The sequence below is a fragment of the Mytilus californianus genome, unplaced genomic scaffold (genome assembly GCF_021869535.1).
Source record: "Mytilus californianus isolate M0D057914Y unplaced genomic scaffold, xbMytCali1.0.p SCAF_9, whole genome shotgun sequence".
Classification (NCBI taxonomy): Eukaryota; Metazoa; Mollusca; class Bivalvia; order Mytilida; family Mytilidae; genus Mytilus; species Mytilus californianus.
Genome location: NW_026262745.1, coordinates 21,645,046 through 21,663,363, shown reverse-complemented (window position 1 = coordinate 21,663,363; position 18,318 = coordinate 21,645,046). Strand labels below are relative to the sequence as shown.

The 18,318-nt window shown below is 32.1% G+C and overlaps 1 protein-coding gene across 1 annotated transcript in view; it reads left to right on the top strand.

Moving 5' to 3' along the window:
• Nucleotides 1–18,318, top strand: part of LOC127715813 (uncharacterized) — a 114,993-nt gene that overhangs the window by 16,351 nt on the left and 80,324 nt on the right. Inside the window, exons 4-8 of the mRNA XM_052221950.1 lie at nucleotides 5,573–5,743; nucleotides 8,815–8,955; nucleotides 10,612–10,725; nucleotides 16,064–16,324; nucleotides 16,605–16,725. Of these exons, the coding sequence (XP_052077910.1) occupies nucleotides 5,573–5,743; nucleotides 8,815–8,955; nucleotides 10,612–10,725; nucleotides 16,064–16,324; nucleotides 16,605–16,725 (808 nt within the window). The remainder of the gene's footprint in view (nucleotides 1–5,572; nucleotides 5,744–8,814; nucleotides 8,956–10,611; nucleotides 10,726–16,063; nucleotides 16,325–16,604; nucleotides 16,726–18,318) is intronic.

The following is an 18,318-nucleotide window of genomic DNA, read 5'->3' as shown; positions in this document are numbered from 1 at the left end:
ATATTATTTATTTATGTATTTTTTCTGTGCTGAGTGTTCTTGCGTTTGTTTGTACTGTATTCCTGTCACGTAGTGTTGTCATTTTAGCGGTATTTTTAACATTGCCATATAAGCGGGAGGTTTGGCTAGCCATAAAACCAGGTTCAACCCACCATTTTTTCTTAAAATGTCCTGTACCAAGTCAAGAATATGGCAGTTGTTATCAGACAGTCAATTTCTATGTATGTTGGCGTTTGCTTTTGCTGTAGTTCAGTGTTTATGTTGTTCGTTGTTTTCCTCTTATAGTTGATGTGTTACCCTCGGTTTTAGTTTGTTACCATTATTTGTTTTTGCTTAATCGAATTATGACTATTTAACAGCGGTATACTACTGTTGCCTTTATTTGAATTAATTGGGGTTTATACAATTATGAATTTCAGAACAAAGTATTTATTAAAATTAAAAAAAAAAAAAATAATAAGGTGAACAAATAAAAAGAAATTTTAAATGACACTTATTTTATTCTTTATTGTCATTATTTCACTTTTTACATTTTTTTCTCAGAATGTACAAACAATTTAAATTTAGTCGATTATTGTCAACTAATACACATTTTGTATTTTTTTATATTTGTCAAATTCAATACTTTTCCTGTTAAATTTATAAGATATCTTTGCACATTTCCCTTGATTTTGAAAATAGTAGAAAAAAATATCTTTTTATAAATTTTTACAGGTAAAATAAAGGTAAAAATATGACTATAATTCAGAAATAAACTATATTTGTTAAAACAACAAAACGTCCTATGTTTTTATAAACCTGCAATTAAATATGGGCAAACCGGAAAAACACACTTCCAGTATTGGTGTTTTTTTAAATTTTTTTATTGTCCTGGTCTTACATGTATATACATATGTAATAATGATCACCTGATTATAAGATGACATAATCTGTGCATTAAACAAAACTATCATGCGAATGGTTTATACTAAAACATTCATTATATAATATTCGCACAAAAATATATGAAGTTACTATTATGATTTTTATTAAAAAGAAATAACAAGCAATACTTATGTTCAAATTCACTGGACTCTACTTTAATTGCATTTATTGATCATCAAAAAACAAAAAAGGGTTATTGATTGTTTTGTTGTTGGTCGGCTCACCTTGTCTTTTAATTGTACTACAAAAAATGAATACTAGTATTGTGATCCCTAAGTAATGCAGATCACGTTCTCATTTTATCTGATAATCTAAAAAAATTTCTTCTGTCAAATATAATGAATTGTCAAGGAATTTGAAGGTATTGATACCAATTATGAAAGTTATATTATCTTTGATCTTGATTAAAGTTATTCTCATTTACAATGATTTACCAGTACTTTAATTTTTATTTTACACATGTTAATTCCTTAAATGTGTGATTGGGTTCAGAAAAAGAGGTCTTTTCGTTTTTATTATAAATCGAAAACATGTTTTAAAGTATTTTCTCTCACACAGCTTCGACCCAAACTAAAATCACACAATATTTTTCATCAAAGACTACTGCTCAATAAATGAAACTAATTATTTTATGGCAACATGTGCAAAAACTATATAAAATGTTCAACAATATGGTCCAGATAAGGAAATGAGAAGTTTGTTTTTTGTAGAACTCGTTTTAGCCCCAACGAATTTTGTGCCAGTACAAAGTCAGGCTATCAAGACCATTTTTGTTTGTTGTTGTTAGTCTTTGGTTTTTATCATCAGAGGAATGTTGTGTTGGTGTAGTATGTTGTTTATTCCATTGTGTTGGGTGATTCCTGTTTTACCTAAAATAGAGTGGACAAGTTATTCATTGCTTTTTCATTCTTTTATTGTTTCAGGATCGAGTTTAAGTAGTTTTTGCATGATTTTATATTGAAAATTCGATGAAACATTCCTCATACACAATATCTTAATGAATTGTAAGTTGAAATCAATGTCCCCCTAAAATGACCCAGTAACCGTTATATTACAGACTTTGTTTGCGGGCGTAGTGAAACAGAAAATGATTGTGCATTAAGCTGTTTCGTTTTCACTTATGATTTCAGCGAAATATCGGCCCTATTTCAAATTGAAAATAGATTTTTTTTTTCTATCCAATTTTCCTATTTACGCATCACTAAATTTTGTAACTTAATGTCACATATACCACATTGTTGTCAATAAATGGAATTTTATGCGGCTGTCATACAAGTGAGAGGTTTAGCTAGCTATAAAACCAGGTTTAATCCACCATTTTCTGCATAAGGAAATGCCTGAACCAAGTCAGGAATATGACAGTTGTTTTCCATTCATTATATTATTGTTCTATTATAATTTTGAAAATACTTTGAACGACAAAATTATTTTACTCGCGTATTAGTATTAACCATATGTGGATTCTTAAAAATTCTAAAGAACTTCTAGATAATTTTAAATCTCGCTCTTTTTTAGAAATTAGTTCTAACAAAAACTTTTGATTTTCAACCCTGTATACCACCATTACCCATGTGAAATTATAGATTTGAAAATACTTTTAACGACAAAATTATTTTATATTCCTTCCTGTGTGACGTTTACATTTTCTGGCGTCAAACACGCGACTCTACACTAAGAGTAGATGTGAATGCAGTCACAGGACTTTAGATATGTCAATTCTTTATGGGTTGATTTAAAATACATATATAAGTAAGCAATGAATGTGGTTGTTAAATTTGATAGATGCTTTTTGTGCTTCTTTGTTAAATGTTTGTTTGTTTTGAGATTGTGACACAGTGATGACTGCTGTACCCATATTTTGACAATGTTACCTATTATGTCTGTTTTGTTTACGCATCGTTGTAAATATAATGGAATCTGATGCGACTGTCATACAAGTGAGAGATTTAGCGCTATAAAACCAGGTTCAGTTTACCATTTTCTACATTTGAAAATGCCTGTACCAAGTCAGGAATATGACAGTTGTTGTCCATTCGTTTGAAGTGTTTTATCATTTGATTTTGCCGTTTGATTAGGGACTTTCCTTTTGAATTTTCCTCGGAGTTCAGTATTTTTGTGATTTTACTTTTTTTTGATGTGTTTGAGTTTTTGAGTTTGCCATTTGACAAGGGACTTCCCGTTTTGAATTTCCTTGAAGTTCGGTATTTTTATTATTTTACTTTTTACAGATCAAATATATTCACTGGTTCTAAAATGGCTTTTGGGTCATTGTGAGAAAAATAAAGATGTATTGTGTTAGATCCAAGCCAGATTAAACCGGTGCATGTGATATTTAATACCTAGTTTACGAAATCGTTCAGTTTACTGTTTCTCATTTTACGGCATACCAGAAAATATACATCACATCAATAAATTGAGTAAAAACGATAGTGCAATAAATACAGCCTTTGGATTGATAACAGCTAGTAGGTCTTGCCGAGGTACGCGATATACTTGACTGAATCTCAGGACAAACAAGACACGATATCCGTAGCCAGTGTGTGTTTATATTTAGGCAGTTCGGCCTACTCCCTTTGGAAACAAAATGCCAATAAAATCTTTTAAAGACAAGATTTCGATTTTTTAGAGTAGCTTTAAGATTGCAGGGGATCTCCGTGTACTTAAACAAATTATATTTAGTCCATCTACCTAATTATTCTTCTGCCAATGAAGAAACCAGGGGCCGTGTCAACGAATCTGTCTGAGGACAAGGACGTGTCTTAGGATGGTCTTAAGAAACGTCCTAGTCCTAAGCCAGGTTAACGAAAGTCTACTAAGATAAGATATGTCCTAATTTTGGTCTTAAAGTTAGGATATCTACATACGTGTCTTATGATGGTCTTAGGATAGTCCTAAAAATTACGATGTCCTAAGTCGAAATAAAAACAGCATATATGGCCTTCAGTCAGTATTTGAAGAATATGTCTTTGTGTGGATACTAACCACATGTCAAAGCATGCTGAATTAAATTTTCCAATTCTTATCTACTTTGGCAAGCAGAATTCAATAATAATAACAATACCAAATACTTTTACAAATTTTCAACTATTCGACTATTATACTGCTATTAGAATTAAACAAAATTTTCTTCAATATAATCTTATTTAAAAAGGTTCAATTGTGTTTCATTGTTTTAATTAAGTAGACAAACTAGAAGAATATTGTTATATAGTCCAGATATCAACGAGCGTTTATAGTATTTAAGTTTCAGTTTTTGGAACAGAAAGCATATAACAAGTACTTTCACTGGTTGTTCTAGAACTAACCTTATGCACATATCTAGATACATTTAAGTATTCCAGAGGCGTTTATTGAAGTTCCTTAAGAACTAAAATTACTTTTCTATATACAAAATGTTCTGAAATGGGCACTCATCGCAGCTCTCCAAAAAGTATGTTTGACGATGTCAATTTATTACGCTCATTTGAAATAATTCTTGCTGCCCTTTTTTTAAGTTTAAAAGTTTATCAATATCAACAATATTTTTTGCACCTGACCAAATGGTACAACAATAATTAATATGTGGAAAACATTTGAATTTCGATATCAGAAAAACATTGTGGACTTCTTTTCTAATTAAGGCTGATTCAATACATGTAATGAAATCGAGCGAACCTAAGGACAAAATTAGTTCATTTAGCTTAAATTGCAGCACGATATTAGCCTCTAACAAAGTTTATTGACAGTTTAGTTTAGTTGTTTAGTCCTAGGACAATCGTAGTTAGGAATGTCTTACGATAGATTTGTTTTACATCATAAGAGATGTCTTAGACACGTCCTAAGACCATCCTAAATGATTTTTAAAAACATATACTAGGATACTTTCATTGACATTGCCTTGAGGCAGACATTTTTAGGCTAGAGTAAGAATTTCACAAATTACATATGATTAAATAATTTTTAAGATTCAGAATTCAAGGCCTCATCTTTTTATTATTAAAACATGTGATAGAGATAAATACTTCAACAAATAATGTATCTTCAAGTCATGACAGAAGGTGTATTTATTGTCACATAGGAATCAATTTTGTAGAACATTGTAGAAGAAACAACTTTGTTGTGACACTCAACATCGGTTCGTTACCAAAGAGATCTGTCGCACACAGTTTGGACTCCTTGCCTGCTTTTCACAAAACATCTTACGACTACAATTGATCGTAAGTATTGAACAATTCAGTATACTTATGATCAAATTTAGTCGTAATATTGTTTTGTGAAATGTTGTTTAGTATTCATTTGAATTTGGTTATTACTGAAATGACAATATTCTTTATCTGAATGTAATTGGACGTATACTAATTGGTTGTTGTTAATATAATAGATGAAAATGTTTTGCATTATTCAGATTATGTTGATATTTTGTCTCGAATATAACTAGTGAATTGAACATTTTGAATATACATGCATGTATAATTTCTCTAAAATGTATCTATTATTCCTGAATATTTTTCAAGAATCAACTTGTGACCTCTTATTTTACCCCTTATTCTTAATTGTCTATTTCCGATCTAATGTAAAAAACTATGTTTTCACACTTTTTTTCAGTGTTTTGATTTATAGCATTAAATGTCTGAATTCAAGTACTTTTAGGATTTTCGTGTATTTACAGCAATATGTGATGCAAAGACAAACCTAATGGGTGCATGTAGCATATATTATTCAAATGATTACCAGAAAACTAGGGCAGGTATAATTCGGTCTAGTGGTGGATCATGTACATCACCAGATACTTGTACAAACTGTCAAACTGGTTATTATAGTGATGGCCCATACTGTCGCAGTGAGTATATTTATTAAATGTATATAACGGTTAGAATATGGAAAGGTATATACTATGAAATTTACAGCGAGGGCTATGCTACGAGCACTTAATATCATAGTTTGTCTTACCTCCTATACATTTCTAGGAATATCATTGGTAAAAGCGAACGCGCGGAGACCCTGTATATTTAAGACAAGGATTTATTTAATACACGGTTAGTAGTTGTGTTACGTCCCTTTATAAAAACAACACAGCATTTAGGAAAAATGTGAAACGTTTCACCCGGACAACAGATGAAGAAATTGATGATGAACGATTGAAATGAATGCAGAAAACAAATTACCAATAAAATCTTTTAAAGACAAGATTTTGAATGAAGTTTTACCTAACCTATTTTTTTGTATGCCTTTCAATGCCTACCCTTAGATTTTTAAAGTAGCATGAGATTCACGTGAAACTAACATGAACTGATTTCAAGTGAGTTTTACGTATAAGCTCGTTTGAGGTGAAATTCACATGAATTTAAATTCACGTGAAATTGATGTGAGTGAAATTTCCCTGTGAACCTTGATTACGATATAATAAATTCCTACCCTTGTGATCATTCATGCATAACAGTTACTTAATACACGGGAAAACTATGAACTATGTATAGGTTAGATAACACTTGTGCATGTTTTATGAATATTTAAAGCCCGAGGTTTTAAATGTTCATAAAACATGACCAAGTATTGCCTGACAATGATATTACAAAATTATCCTTTCCTATTGTAATCGTCAAACCTTAATATGAGCTCTTTTTAAGTGTTAACATGGTTAGTAAAAAAAGGGATTTGAATCATAATTGTCATTTCAACAGATGGAATGAAATAGCAATGAGATAGTTTTGTGATAACAAAAAGGATAAATTATTAAAAAATGGAGATTTCTTTTGCTTCAGGTACAATTTAAAACTTATTTATCTAAAATTCCTTCATTCTTAAAAACACACAGTGTTATAATAATCAGCTTTTCTAAAATTGTATACTTTTTTATAATGACAAAACTTTATCAATTAATTTAAAAAAGTACGATCGTTTCAACATCAGTTGCTTACTTTTTTTATTGATGAATTTATTTGGTTTTTTTTTCAAACACATCCTTTGCTTTTTAAATTAACACTCGTCGTTACTTAAAATCCCATTGATTTTAAGGTTTCGTATACAAATTAGATTAAATATTATTTTACCTACAACTTTGCCCCCTTTTCAATTCTCTTTTTTGATTGTTCTATATATGTACCATTATTTTATGTTCATAAATATGATAGTGAAATATCAACATTAAATGCTTTTATAGGTCTATTCACCTGTTTTCATTTATAATAATTAGACTGGCATACAAAAGTACTCATGATTTTTGTTTGCTCTTTTCCTTTGGAAATTGCCTCAGGGGATTGTACACTTCGCTAGTGCAGTTTCTAAAGAGTTCACTTTCATAATTAATATCTGCAATGAAAAGTCATTCATGTTTAGCATTTTATAGTGCATGGAAAGTCATTTACTATGAAAAGTAGAAGGCAAAATACTGATTTTCCATTGGACGAGAATGGGTGAGTATGTTCTAAGAAACTGAGAAGGCAAATTCAAGCGATTTGAATTGGACAAGAAGTTGTAAGTTTGGGCTAAAACTTAGTAGTGAATTCAAGTATTTTTTATGTGTAATACAATCAATGAAAATTGTTCCGTATCAGCCATCCGCGATGACGTGGATGTCAGTCATGGTTAAAAAGGCTTTATCAAAACCGTGATCTGTATTATGTCATGTGAATAAACATCTATTTCAGGTATATGATAAAGTTGATATTAATATCACACACCGCGTCAGCTCTCAATCAATATAATAGCTCAAGCTCTTCTAGCTCTTGGGATTAAATGTGTGTCTTGGGTTGATATATGTGTGATATTGTAAAAGCCAAATGAATAATCTCTATTTGAATTGTTTGAAGAAATATAGATATTGGCATAATTAGTTACATTAATGGAATCTAATATGTATTTGTTACAAGTAGTTGAAAATTAAAGATGGTCATGTTATAGAATATTTAAAAAAAAATAAGATTAATAAAGCTTTAGCAAGGCAAATTGTATTCCCGTTAATATGGAATATTTGCATGTCTCCAATTTTCGCTAATCGTAAAAAAACCCGATTTACGCCAATTTATTGTAACAAACCATGACTATCAAGTGTAACATTCAGTTGAATAAAATTTATTAAAACATTATATCTTGTCTTTGCTGCAAGGACCCAGAGGGATAGTTTCCGTTGGTGTCCCTTTCACACATTATTCATCTGCATGTTCTCCTTAAAGGAGGCGTGACACAATTCAACCAAACTTGTACAGATTTTCCTACAGGACATAGATTAGGAACCTGCTCTTTTATATTAAATCTGAGTGATGTTTTAGGTTACCCATACCAAAACATGGTCATTCCTATTTTTGCTTACTGTAAATTCACAAAATTTTGCGTGCATGTATTAATGCGATTGTTCAACAATGAACGAGAATGTGGAATCAATTATTGGCCCTTCAGGGAAAGCTGCACACAAATAATGATATCAAAATATAAAGTTTCTATTGTTACGAACCCTATCTGGTCACTTTTTTCTTTAGTAACGATAAAGATATGGCAATTTTTTTTTAATTCACAGTTATTATTTGGTGATGGCAGGGGACACATTGCTTCCTTTGAAGACTCACACATGTTTTATATAATGAAGAAAAAACTATTATCCTAAGTGATTAATATTCCATTTAGAAAAATTATCTGTTTGCATATCTTTACATTAGGTAAACTCTCAGCATATTATATGTCATCATCTATCATGTCTTTTTTACATATTATAATTTGTGTCAGATGTGTCAAGATTTTAAAACCAGATTTTTACTATATAAATCACAAATACATGTAGATCATCAATATCAACAGGATACACAGCTTGATATTTGAATACAGCATTTTTACTATTTTATTGGATATTTGGAAAATTTCACAATTATTTTATAAAATAATATAAAAAAACCTAATATAATTGAATTTTCGTTTTAGTATGTGGGAAGATAGACCATTGCAACCACAGAGTTTGCACCACTGGTTCTTCTCAATTATGTGAATGGTGTGAAGGAGAGCTTACACCAGAACCTTATTATAGAGCTTATACTCAACATCTAGATAGATCACAATGTCAGAGTAAGTAGAAATGTAGGCTCGACATATGGATATATGTTGAGTTATGTCCCTTACTTAATACCATTTCGACATCGTGGCCCTTACACATGGGATATTGTACAGTTATGTCCCTGACTTCTGACCATGATGACATTGTGTCCATTACACATAGGATATTGTAGAATTATGTCCCTTACTTGTGACCATTATGACATTGTGATCATTTCACATGTGATATTGTACAGACGCTTTTGAAATCAACATGAATAAAATTGCAAATAAACGTTTATGCAGAATTGTCTCAAATATGCGTACTCAAATAACAAAAAAAATAGTTGAGTAAGACCAATTTAATTGAAATTACCTGCTTAATTTGTAGTAAAAGAATATAGATCCCGTAATTTTTGTTATACATGTTCAGGTAAATCTAGAAAAGCGCTTCGGACGCTGGAAATTTAAAACTTGTTGTTTTTTTTTACACTTGGGATATTGTAAAGTTATGTCCCTTAAAAGAGGGACGAAAGATACCAGAGGGACAGTCAAACTCATAGATCGAAAACAAACTGACAACGTCATGGCCAAAAATAAAAAGACAAACAGACAAATAATAGTACAGATGACACAACATAGAAAACTAAAGACTAAGCAACACGAACCCCACCAAAAACTGGGGGTGATCTCAGGTGCTCCGGAAGGGTAAGCAGATCCTGCTCCACATGTGGCACCCGTCGTGTTGCTTATGTTATTACAAATCCGGTAAATAGTCTAATTCGGTAAGTCACATTCGTGAAAAGGGAAGGGTATTGTAGTTACGACATAAGGAACATATCCGATATCATCTGTGAAACGGTTATTCCATAACGGTCAACCAACTCGTGATGGCGTCCGTAAAATTTACGAAGGGATGACTTCAACTTCACCATTTGGAACTCTTGGTTTAATAGCTTCCTTGTGAGCAGCAATCCTCTATCAAGGAAATCATGATAGGAAACACAAGCCCGGGAATATCGTGACCATTGTGACCATTATGACATTGTGTCCCTTACACCTGGGATATTGTAGAGTTTTGTCCCTTAATTGTGACCATAATGACATAGTACAAAAGCTCACACTTTATTTACAGATCAAGATAGCCCATAACGCTTTATTTCTTTTCTAGACAAGTTACATTTTTCTACTATGACCTTCATAAATCACAATAATAAAAAAGTAAACAAACTCGTAAAAATTCACAAAACCAGATAGTAGTCGACTTAAATTATATATCCACCTAATTTGGCTTGAAAACTAAATTGAACATACCCGTAAATTATTGATTGAGAGTGTGGATTTGTATTCATTATTGTCTCAAAGGGAAAATTATGTACATGTGCCAATAAATTTAAGCTTATAATTACAATTTCAATGCTGCGTGTTTCGATAAGATAAATTTTAAATGTAAGCAACCCATCTTTAAATATATGTTTGTTTAATGGACCGACCTTCCATCATATATTTATTGGGCTTTTTAAAAAACAAAATTGGATAAAAGAATAATAGGATAAATCAGGTGGGAAAATAACATCTCCTTAGTTTGGCGACACATCTTTAGACTTCTACAAACTGATTATTTAATTAAAGTTATAACTTGGCTAGATGTATCAATGTTAAAATAATTATATTTTTTTAACTTAACAGAGGCATGTTCATGGAGGGCAGATAGTACTCGATGTTACCCAGGTGAATGTACTAATGAATTAGCTAGTAATTGTATATGTGCAACCAACTTTGGAGGAACCCATTGTGAAAACAGTAAGTATTCATTTCAATTGTGTAGTTTTCCTTTTTTGTGAGGGGAAAAGGGGGGGGGGGTCGGAGAAGTTATATTTGTTTAAACTGTGAGTAACCATTTTATCTACACAAATTTCAGCCAAATGACATGTTGTATTTGTGAACACAGTAACTATTTCAGCCATGCAAATTATTCCGTATTGTGGATTGGAGCATTGGCGTACGTTTAATCTTATTTAAACAAACGAGCTTATTATTTTAAGCAAACATACATCTAATGATTTTTGTATTTTCATTTCAATGGAAGGATGCAATAAAACCTATTAAAATTAAAAACCAATTGTTCAAAGAACAATTGAAGGTCTTTCCACATCAATTTCCTAAATAATTGATAGGAAGCTACTTCTGGTTTACTCAAAGTTATGAATAGCGTCAAAGTGTAGATTTCTTCATACTGATTCAATAAATAAATGGTTTCTATAAACTTTTGCCTGAAATAAGGGAGATAATTGCCAACTTCCGGTTTAGAAAATGTCACTTCCGGTCTCATATGATAGCTTTATTCACACTGGTTCCAAAAATTTATAGTTTGTATATACTTATGCCTGTAATAAGGAAGATAATATGCTACTTCCGGTATATAAAATGTCACTTCCGGTCTCAAATGATAGGTTAACATATGATCATTCAAAAAATATATGGTTTCTAGGTACTTTTCCATGAAATAAGTGCAAAAAATACTACTTTCGGTTCCCTCAAGGTCACTTCCGGTTTTTACTTTTTTCAAGGTCATATGTCAACCAACAGTTTGCAAAAGACCCTATGGCTTTATCATGTACCAAGTTGGAGTAATAATCAATTAACCTTAAATTAAATCATTTCAGGGACAATAACTCCTTTAAGATATCATTGGATTGTTTCAGACCAAATGTATCATATCTTAATCACAATTAAGCAAACATTTTGCACTAGTTCTTTAATTTGTAATTTTAAAAGTGACAGAGGAGATCAAATAACAAGGAAAAGTCAAAATTAAGAATATGACCTTGACCTTTGACCTTGGTCTCAATTTCATTTAAATGAACCAAGGAACTCAAATCAATATACCTTAGGTCTCTATCACTTACCATTCATGCTATACATTTATATATCCCTTATGTCAAATACAGAAGGGGAAATAACTCTCATATGGAGTTTACGTATCGCTTCTGTCAAAATTGGACAAAACATCCTGAGGATATAACGAGCAATTTGGTAAAATGAATTTGTCGCTTTCTTTTACGGTTACGGAGGAGATGCACACCCAAGAAAACAGTGTTCGGGGAGATAACTCCTACAAAGAAAAGTATTTGGTTAAGCAGGGTCAATTTCAAAGGCGCATAAACTGTTCGATATCATATACGAAACATCTAAGCGACATCTTGCAAAACAAAAATTTATCGCAAGAACAAAATTTGGTCCGAGTACACAGTTATCGTCCTTTGATTTTCGTTGTCCACGAATATAGTCCCTAGTGTGGACAGTGTGTTACTTGCCAATTTTTTTGATACCCCTTCCAAATTTATTTCTTCATGTTTTATGCCTCAAATAGCAAGTAGGGGGATAAAATTACACTGTAAAAAAATTTGATTCATGAATTTTAAAATAAAGTAGTGATTTGGTCCAGCTGGAAAAGGTTAAAAATTAGCATTTCGGAAGCTATCAAAAGATTTCAAGACCCCCTTAACATAAAATTATCCATATTTTGAGTTAGAGCCGATAAAGTTTTCTATAATTTTGATATAATTTGTCCCAAAAGTAGTACAACACACTGTAAAAATATTATTGAGAAAGCGCAGGTGGGATTTTTTTTATTTCCATTTATTGTCTAAAAGAAATGCACTACGAAATAACTGTGTACTCGGACCATTTGGCGGCCGAAAAAAAAATAATAATCAGAAGAAAACCAATAGGTCTTTCCTCAGAAAAGTGGAAAGACCTAATAATCAGAAGAAAACCAATAGGTCTTTCCACAGAAAAGTGGAAAGACCTAATTAGTCAAATAACAGTAAATTGGTCATAATCATGAGTATCGTAACACAGATTTTTATAATATTTTGAATAAACATTTGGCTTGCTAATGTTCAACAGAAACTCGAAAAATATACACTACTACTCTTTTTCATTTTCTGAAATATAATTGAATGAATGATTTAAAACAACACGTTGAAGTTGTATTTAAAAAAAGTACAAGAGTCCGTTTGATTTCTATATATTTTGCAGAAAAATTCTTAAAAATCCAATTTTTCAGATCAATATTTTTTTCTTGATGTATGTTAATATATGATATATACGAACTCTGACTATTAATTTCATAATTTGAGGTCAATAATTAAAAAAGTTACCCCTTAGGTCTCTATGGTAATTTATTTTTTATTGTAGTAAATACTTGATAGAATAAGTATAAAAAGTCTAACAGCTTTCCAATAAAAAAAAAAAAATACAGTTGCTTTAAAGGTCTGTTTCATTGTATCATATCTATATTAATAAAATTGAGAATGAAAATGGGGAATGTGTCAAAGAGACAACAACCCGACCATAGAACAGACAACAGCAGAAGGTCACCAACAGGTCTTCAATGCAGCGAGAAATTCCAGCACCCGGAGGCGTCCTTCAGTATTTATTAACTCAAAAAATAAAATTAGCGTAGAGACCTAATGGGCAACTTTTTAAAGTAAAGATAAAAAATTATGAAATTAATAGTCATAGTACTTACATATGATATTTTTAAGAATTTTTTTCTGCAAATATATAGAAGTCAAACGGACTATATATATGATTGCCAATGAGACAATTCTCCACACGAGACGAAATGACATTTAACTTAACAACTATAGGTCACCATACGGCCTTCAACAATGAGCAAAACCCATATCGCATAGTAAGCTATAAAAGGTTTCGAAATGACAAATGTAAAACAAGAAAACAAGAAAACTAAAAACTTGGTATATTCTTCCCCTTTCTTAGAAAGCCAGTACAAAGTCATGAATAAAGCAGTTAATTTTTATTATTATCATCAAGCGTATTTTGAGGAGAGGGGTAGCAAAAGGCTTCACCTGTCTGTGAATCTGCATTCTCGTGATAAAACAATGCTATGAGTGAAAATTACACGAAAAGGTTCCAAGGATTTTTTACATGTCGACATTTTGTTCTTATGAGTGGTAGTTACACATCCCTGTTTTTTATTCCCCCGCCATATGCGACGAGGTCATTAAGTGTTACGCTTGACTGTCAGTCTTTCCGTCCGTCTGTCTGTCCGTCCCATTTCCGTTGCAAAGCTTGAGCGGGGTCATTCGTGTCCTCATACATATTCTTCTTTTATTTTACATTTTTGATCTCATTGCACTAATAAGAACCTGGACTAATTTATCTTATTCATGATAGGATTTATGCAATAGTGGGAGGTTAAGATAGCTATAAAACCAGGTTTAACTCGCCATTTTTTTGGATAATGTCTGTACCAAGTCAGGAATATGGCAGTTGTTTTTCAGTTGTTCCGTTTATTGATATTGTTTGATTTTGTCAGTTTTTATAAACTTGTCCTCTTTGAATTCGCCTTTGAGTTTAGTATTTTTGTTATAATCATTTTTTATCTAATTTTGTCTTATAATGATGATTATTAAGTGAATTGATTATTCACATGTTCTACTTCTCAGACAGACAAATTTGAAGATATTGAAGTATGAATAAAAGTTAGTGTAAGGTATACAGGTATTACTCACAAACGTGTCTAATTCACCCAATCATGTCTAGTTGACATCATTTTGTGCTCAAACAAGTCGAGATAGTTTTGAACGCTGAAACGTGTCGTTTTACTATCAAAAAATGTCCAGTATTTAAAACGCCCAAACGTGTCCAACTCTATTCAAGACGATTCTGTTATCGTGTTAATTGCTTGAAAACATATCCATATAACATTTCAGTAGATGTAACTGGACTTAGACCTGGTTTCATTAACTGCGTACGTACATTGCAGTTTTTAATAAAACAAGGGATTGTATTCGGTAAAAATTGAAAATTATTTGCGACGACACTAACATTTAAGATTATTTTTTATTAAATAAAATTGAGAACGGAAACGGGGAATGCGTCAAAGAGACAACAACTCGACAAAAGAGCAGAAAACAGCCCAAGGCCACCAATGGGTCTTCCACACAGCGAGAAAATCCCGCACCCGGAGGCGGGTTTCAGTTGGCCTCTGAACAATAATGTATACTAGTTTAGCGAAAATGGACGTCACACTAAACTCTGAAATATATAAATGAACCAAAATAAAAAAAAACCATACAAGACTAACAAAGGCTAGAGGTTCCCGACTTGGAAAAGGCGCAAAAAGGCTTTATACACAAGATCGTTGCTTTGTTAAAAAAGAAACAGAAAACAGTATTCTTTGTTTTTCAAGGGTAGCAAACAAAGTGTGAGACAACTAGATGGAAATGGGGAAGTAAAAATTGGCAATTGAATGAACGCCAAATATAGTTGGATCATCTGCATCTACTGGATGGGCATCTTTTACTAAGTGTGCACTATTTGCCATCTAGAAACTTGATTATTCGTAATGATCAGCAATTGAAAAAAAATTGGTCAAAATCAATCTTTATTATGCTACTCTTTTTCTAATATGATATCTATTAAATTGAATATGAAATCCCGTTATCTCATCCTTCAATGTGTATAGTCCTTGGTCTACGTCTGAAGATCATGGCTATCCAAATCACCACTCCGTTCCGGAGCCACTGCTGAATACGGCATCTATCTTATTCATGATCGGATTTGTGCAATAGTCAACTATATCATCTTAATAAGAATGCTACGTGTGCCAAAATATGTTTGCAAATTATTATAAATAAATATATTTATTAGTGCATATATGTTTTGCGTATGTGATAACCACAGACATGATCTATCCATATTTCTGTCGAAGGCAAATATCTAGATATTTTGCCCTGCTCGCAATGATTTCATAACCGTTTCTAATAACAATGTCAAACACGGAAGATGCTCGTTTTGACAAAGTCAAGTATAATGACAGCGGAAAAAGTTCAACTAACAAAGTCAAGAACAATAAAACTAAAAGAAAAACTGACATTGATATTATAATATTCAAGGACCTAAGTTTGGAACTGTTTGGAAACTTTGAACCAAATGAGCTATCATCTTACACCACAAGCTAATATGGGAACTATTGGGGAACTTCGACCTTCATGAGCCCTCATCCTGCACCACAAGCTTATATGTGATTCAGGTGATGATGACAAGGTCGATATGGTAGAATATCAAAAATCAACAATTTGCAATTTGTTTTCAATTTGTATTTCAGTTAATGATTCACCAGACATATTATATAATTTTTGTGAATTTTCGGACACTAGTGGATTTAATGTTTTAAGAAATGATCCAAACTGGAAACTGGATAACCACCCAATAATCTGGACAAACTTTGTGGCCTATACAAAGATTACATTAGAGATACATGCCAAGTATTTACAACCAGCTGACAATAGAGATCCAGCAAAACATTATGTCCGAGGTTTTAGAGTTGGTGTTATTGAGGAAAAAGTCACTCTTTCTTATTATAAAGGTTTGTAAATTAAAAGTATGCCTATTAGAATTTATCAAATTTTCTGGGGTAATTACAGCAGAAAACAATGTATATAGAAAATAATTAAAAGATGTATTCGATCAAAGATGCAAACAGTAAATATCAAAGTTACCATATCAAAATTTGAAAACTGAAAAAGCTTAAATACAGAAAATGGTGACCCATTTAATCAATACTTAACGGTCTCTTTTAAGGTTTGTTGGAAATATAATAATGTTTTCCATATGATATATTAGTATATACATTTAAATATTTACAGGTTCTACTTTGAAATCTGTAAAAGCCTCAACCTGTCCAGGAATGGATAAAAGCCAACCAGTTGATGATAAACTTTGTGAGTCCAGCCTGAATTCTTGGACTGGATTTGAACATGATGACAAGTTTGTATCTCTTATCTAAATATCCGAATGACCTATAATGACTAATTTTCCATTTTGTAGCCTATTTGCGACTCTCCTAATAATATGATGACGTCCGGAATATGCATGGACGAATTGCCGCTGGAGGTTAAGCAAGCGATAATTAATCCATATAATATCATAAATGCTGTCCAGGTACCTTGCTATCAACATTTTAATTTCTTGGTATTATACTCTATTTAGAAATGAAGATTATCTTAACCAAACTTGGCTTTCTAATTAGAAGAGGAAGCACTTTACTGATTGTGGAATCAAAGCAGCTATAAATTTACTAAAATATGGGCAAAAGGAATACGTTTTGGAAAGGGCCTTTTTTGCCCCAAAATTTAAAGTCCATTGTTTCGAAGTAAGAAGTGTTTCAAGTTGATGGATATAAATGTAGGAAAGAGAAAAAGAACAATTTTGTCGAGATTTTCTTTAAAACGTTGACATTGATATTCCGAATAGGCAAAACTTAGAGATTTTTGTAAAAGGTGACAAAATTGTCAGAATTGTACCCACATAAAGGCATTGGAAACATAAAGCGCAGACTTTTACAAACCAGACATTGTAGTCCCATAGGCGGATCTAGGGGGGAGGCCTTGGGGGCCAGGGCCCCCCCTTTCGTGGGAAAAATTTGGTTGATTATATAGGGAATCACTGAAGCATGACTGGAGCGGGGCCCCCCTTAGGTCAGTCAGCGCCCCCCCCCCCCCTTTATGAAAAGTTCTGGATCCGCCACTGAGTCCGATAGGAAATATGTTATAACAAACAAAATGTTTAAATACTTATTTTACTCGACGCATGCATTACATATTTCTGATCCTTAAAACATGAGAAATTGACTGGTTTTGATTTAATTGCATTTAAAAACAATCTTTGTGACGCCATTGAAAGATCGCAAATAAGTAAATTGTTATCAAAGTGACCGATTTTTATTGATATTAATTGCTTTAGCTATGATTCATTGAGATAGTCACCGATAAATCCAAATTTAAGATTAAATCTAGAAATAAGGGCATATTGGGGTCTTATCGAAAATTATTCTTTTGATTTCCAGAAAAAAAAACTATCCAAGTTTTAACGAACTTAGTTGGATAATGCTCATGAGTTGAGAAAGATGTTTATGATTTGAGGTTGATAGGTCAAAAATAAAGGTCACAGCATCTATTGAAAGACTGAACATTTGCCAAAATGTTTGTTTCAAGATGTTATCTTGGGACAAAGTGTGTATCATGAACCAAACTTGGTTTGTTAATGACTCATTGAGTGGGAAAGACTTCTATTGGCTTTGAGGGCTAATGGGTCAAAGACAGCAGCTGTTGAAATACTGAACTTTTGGCAAAATGTTTGTTCCCAGATGTTATCTAGGGAACCTTATATCCAGATCAAACCAAAGATGAGCCCTTTTCAACTGATGTTTATAGTTCTTCTGTTGTGCTGTAACACCACTATCCTGTGTTAGGGGGAGAGTTGAGCGTTCACAAACATGTTGAACCCCGCCGCATTCTTTATGTGCCTGTCCAAAATCAGGAGTGGTTCAGTGGTTGTCGTTTGTTCATGTCTACCATGTAT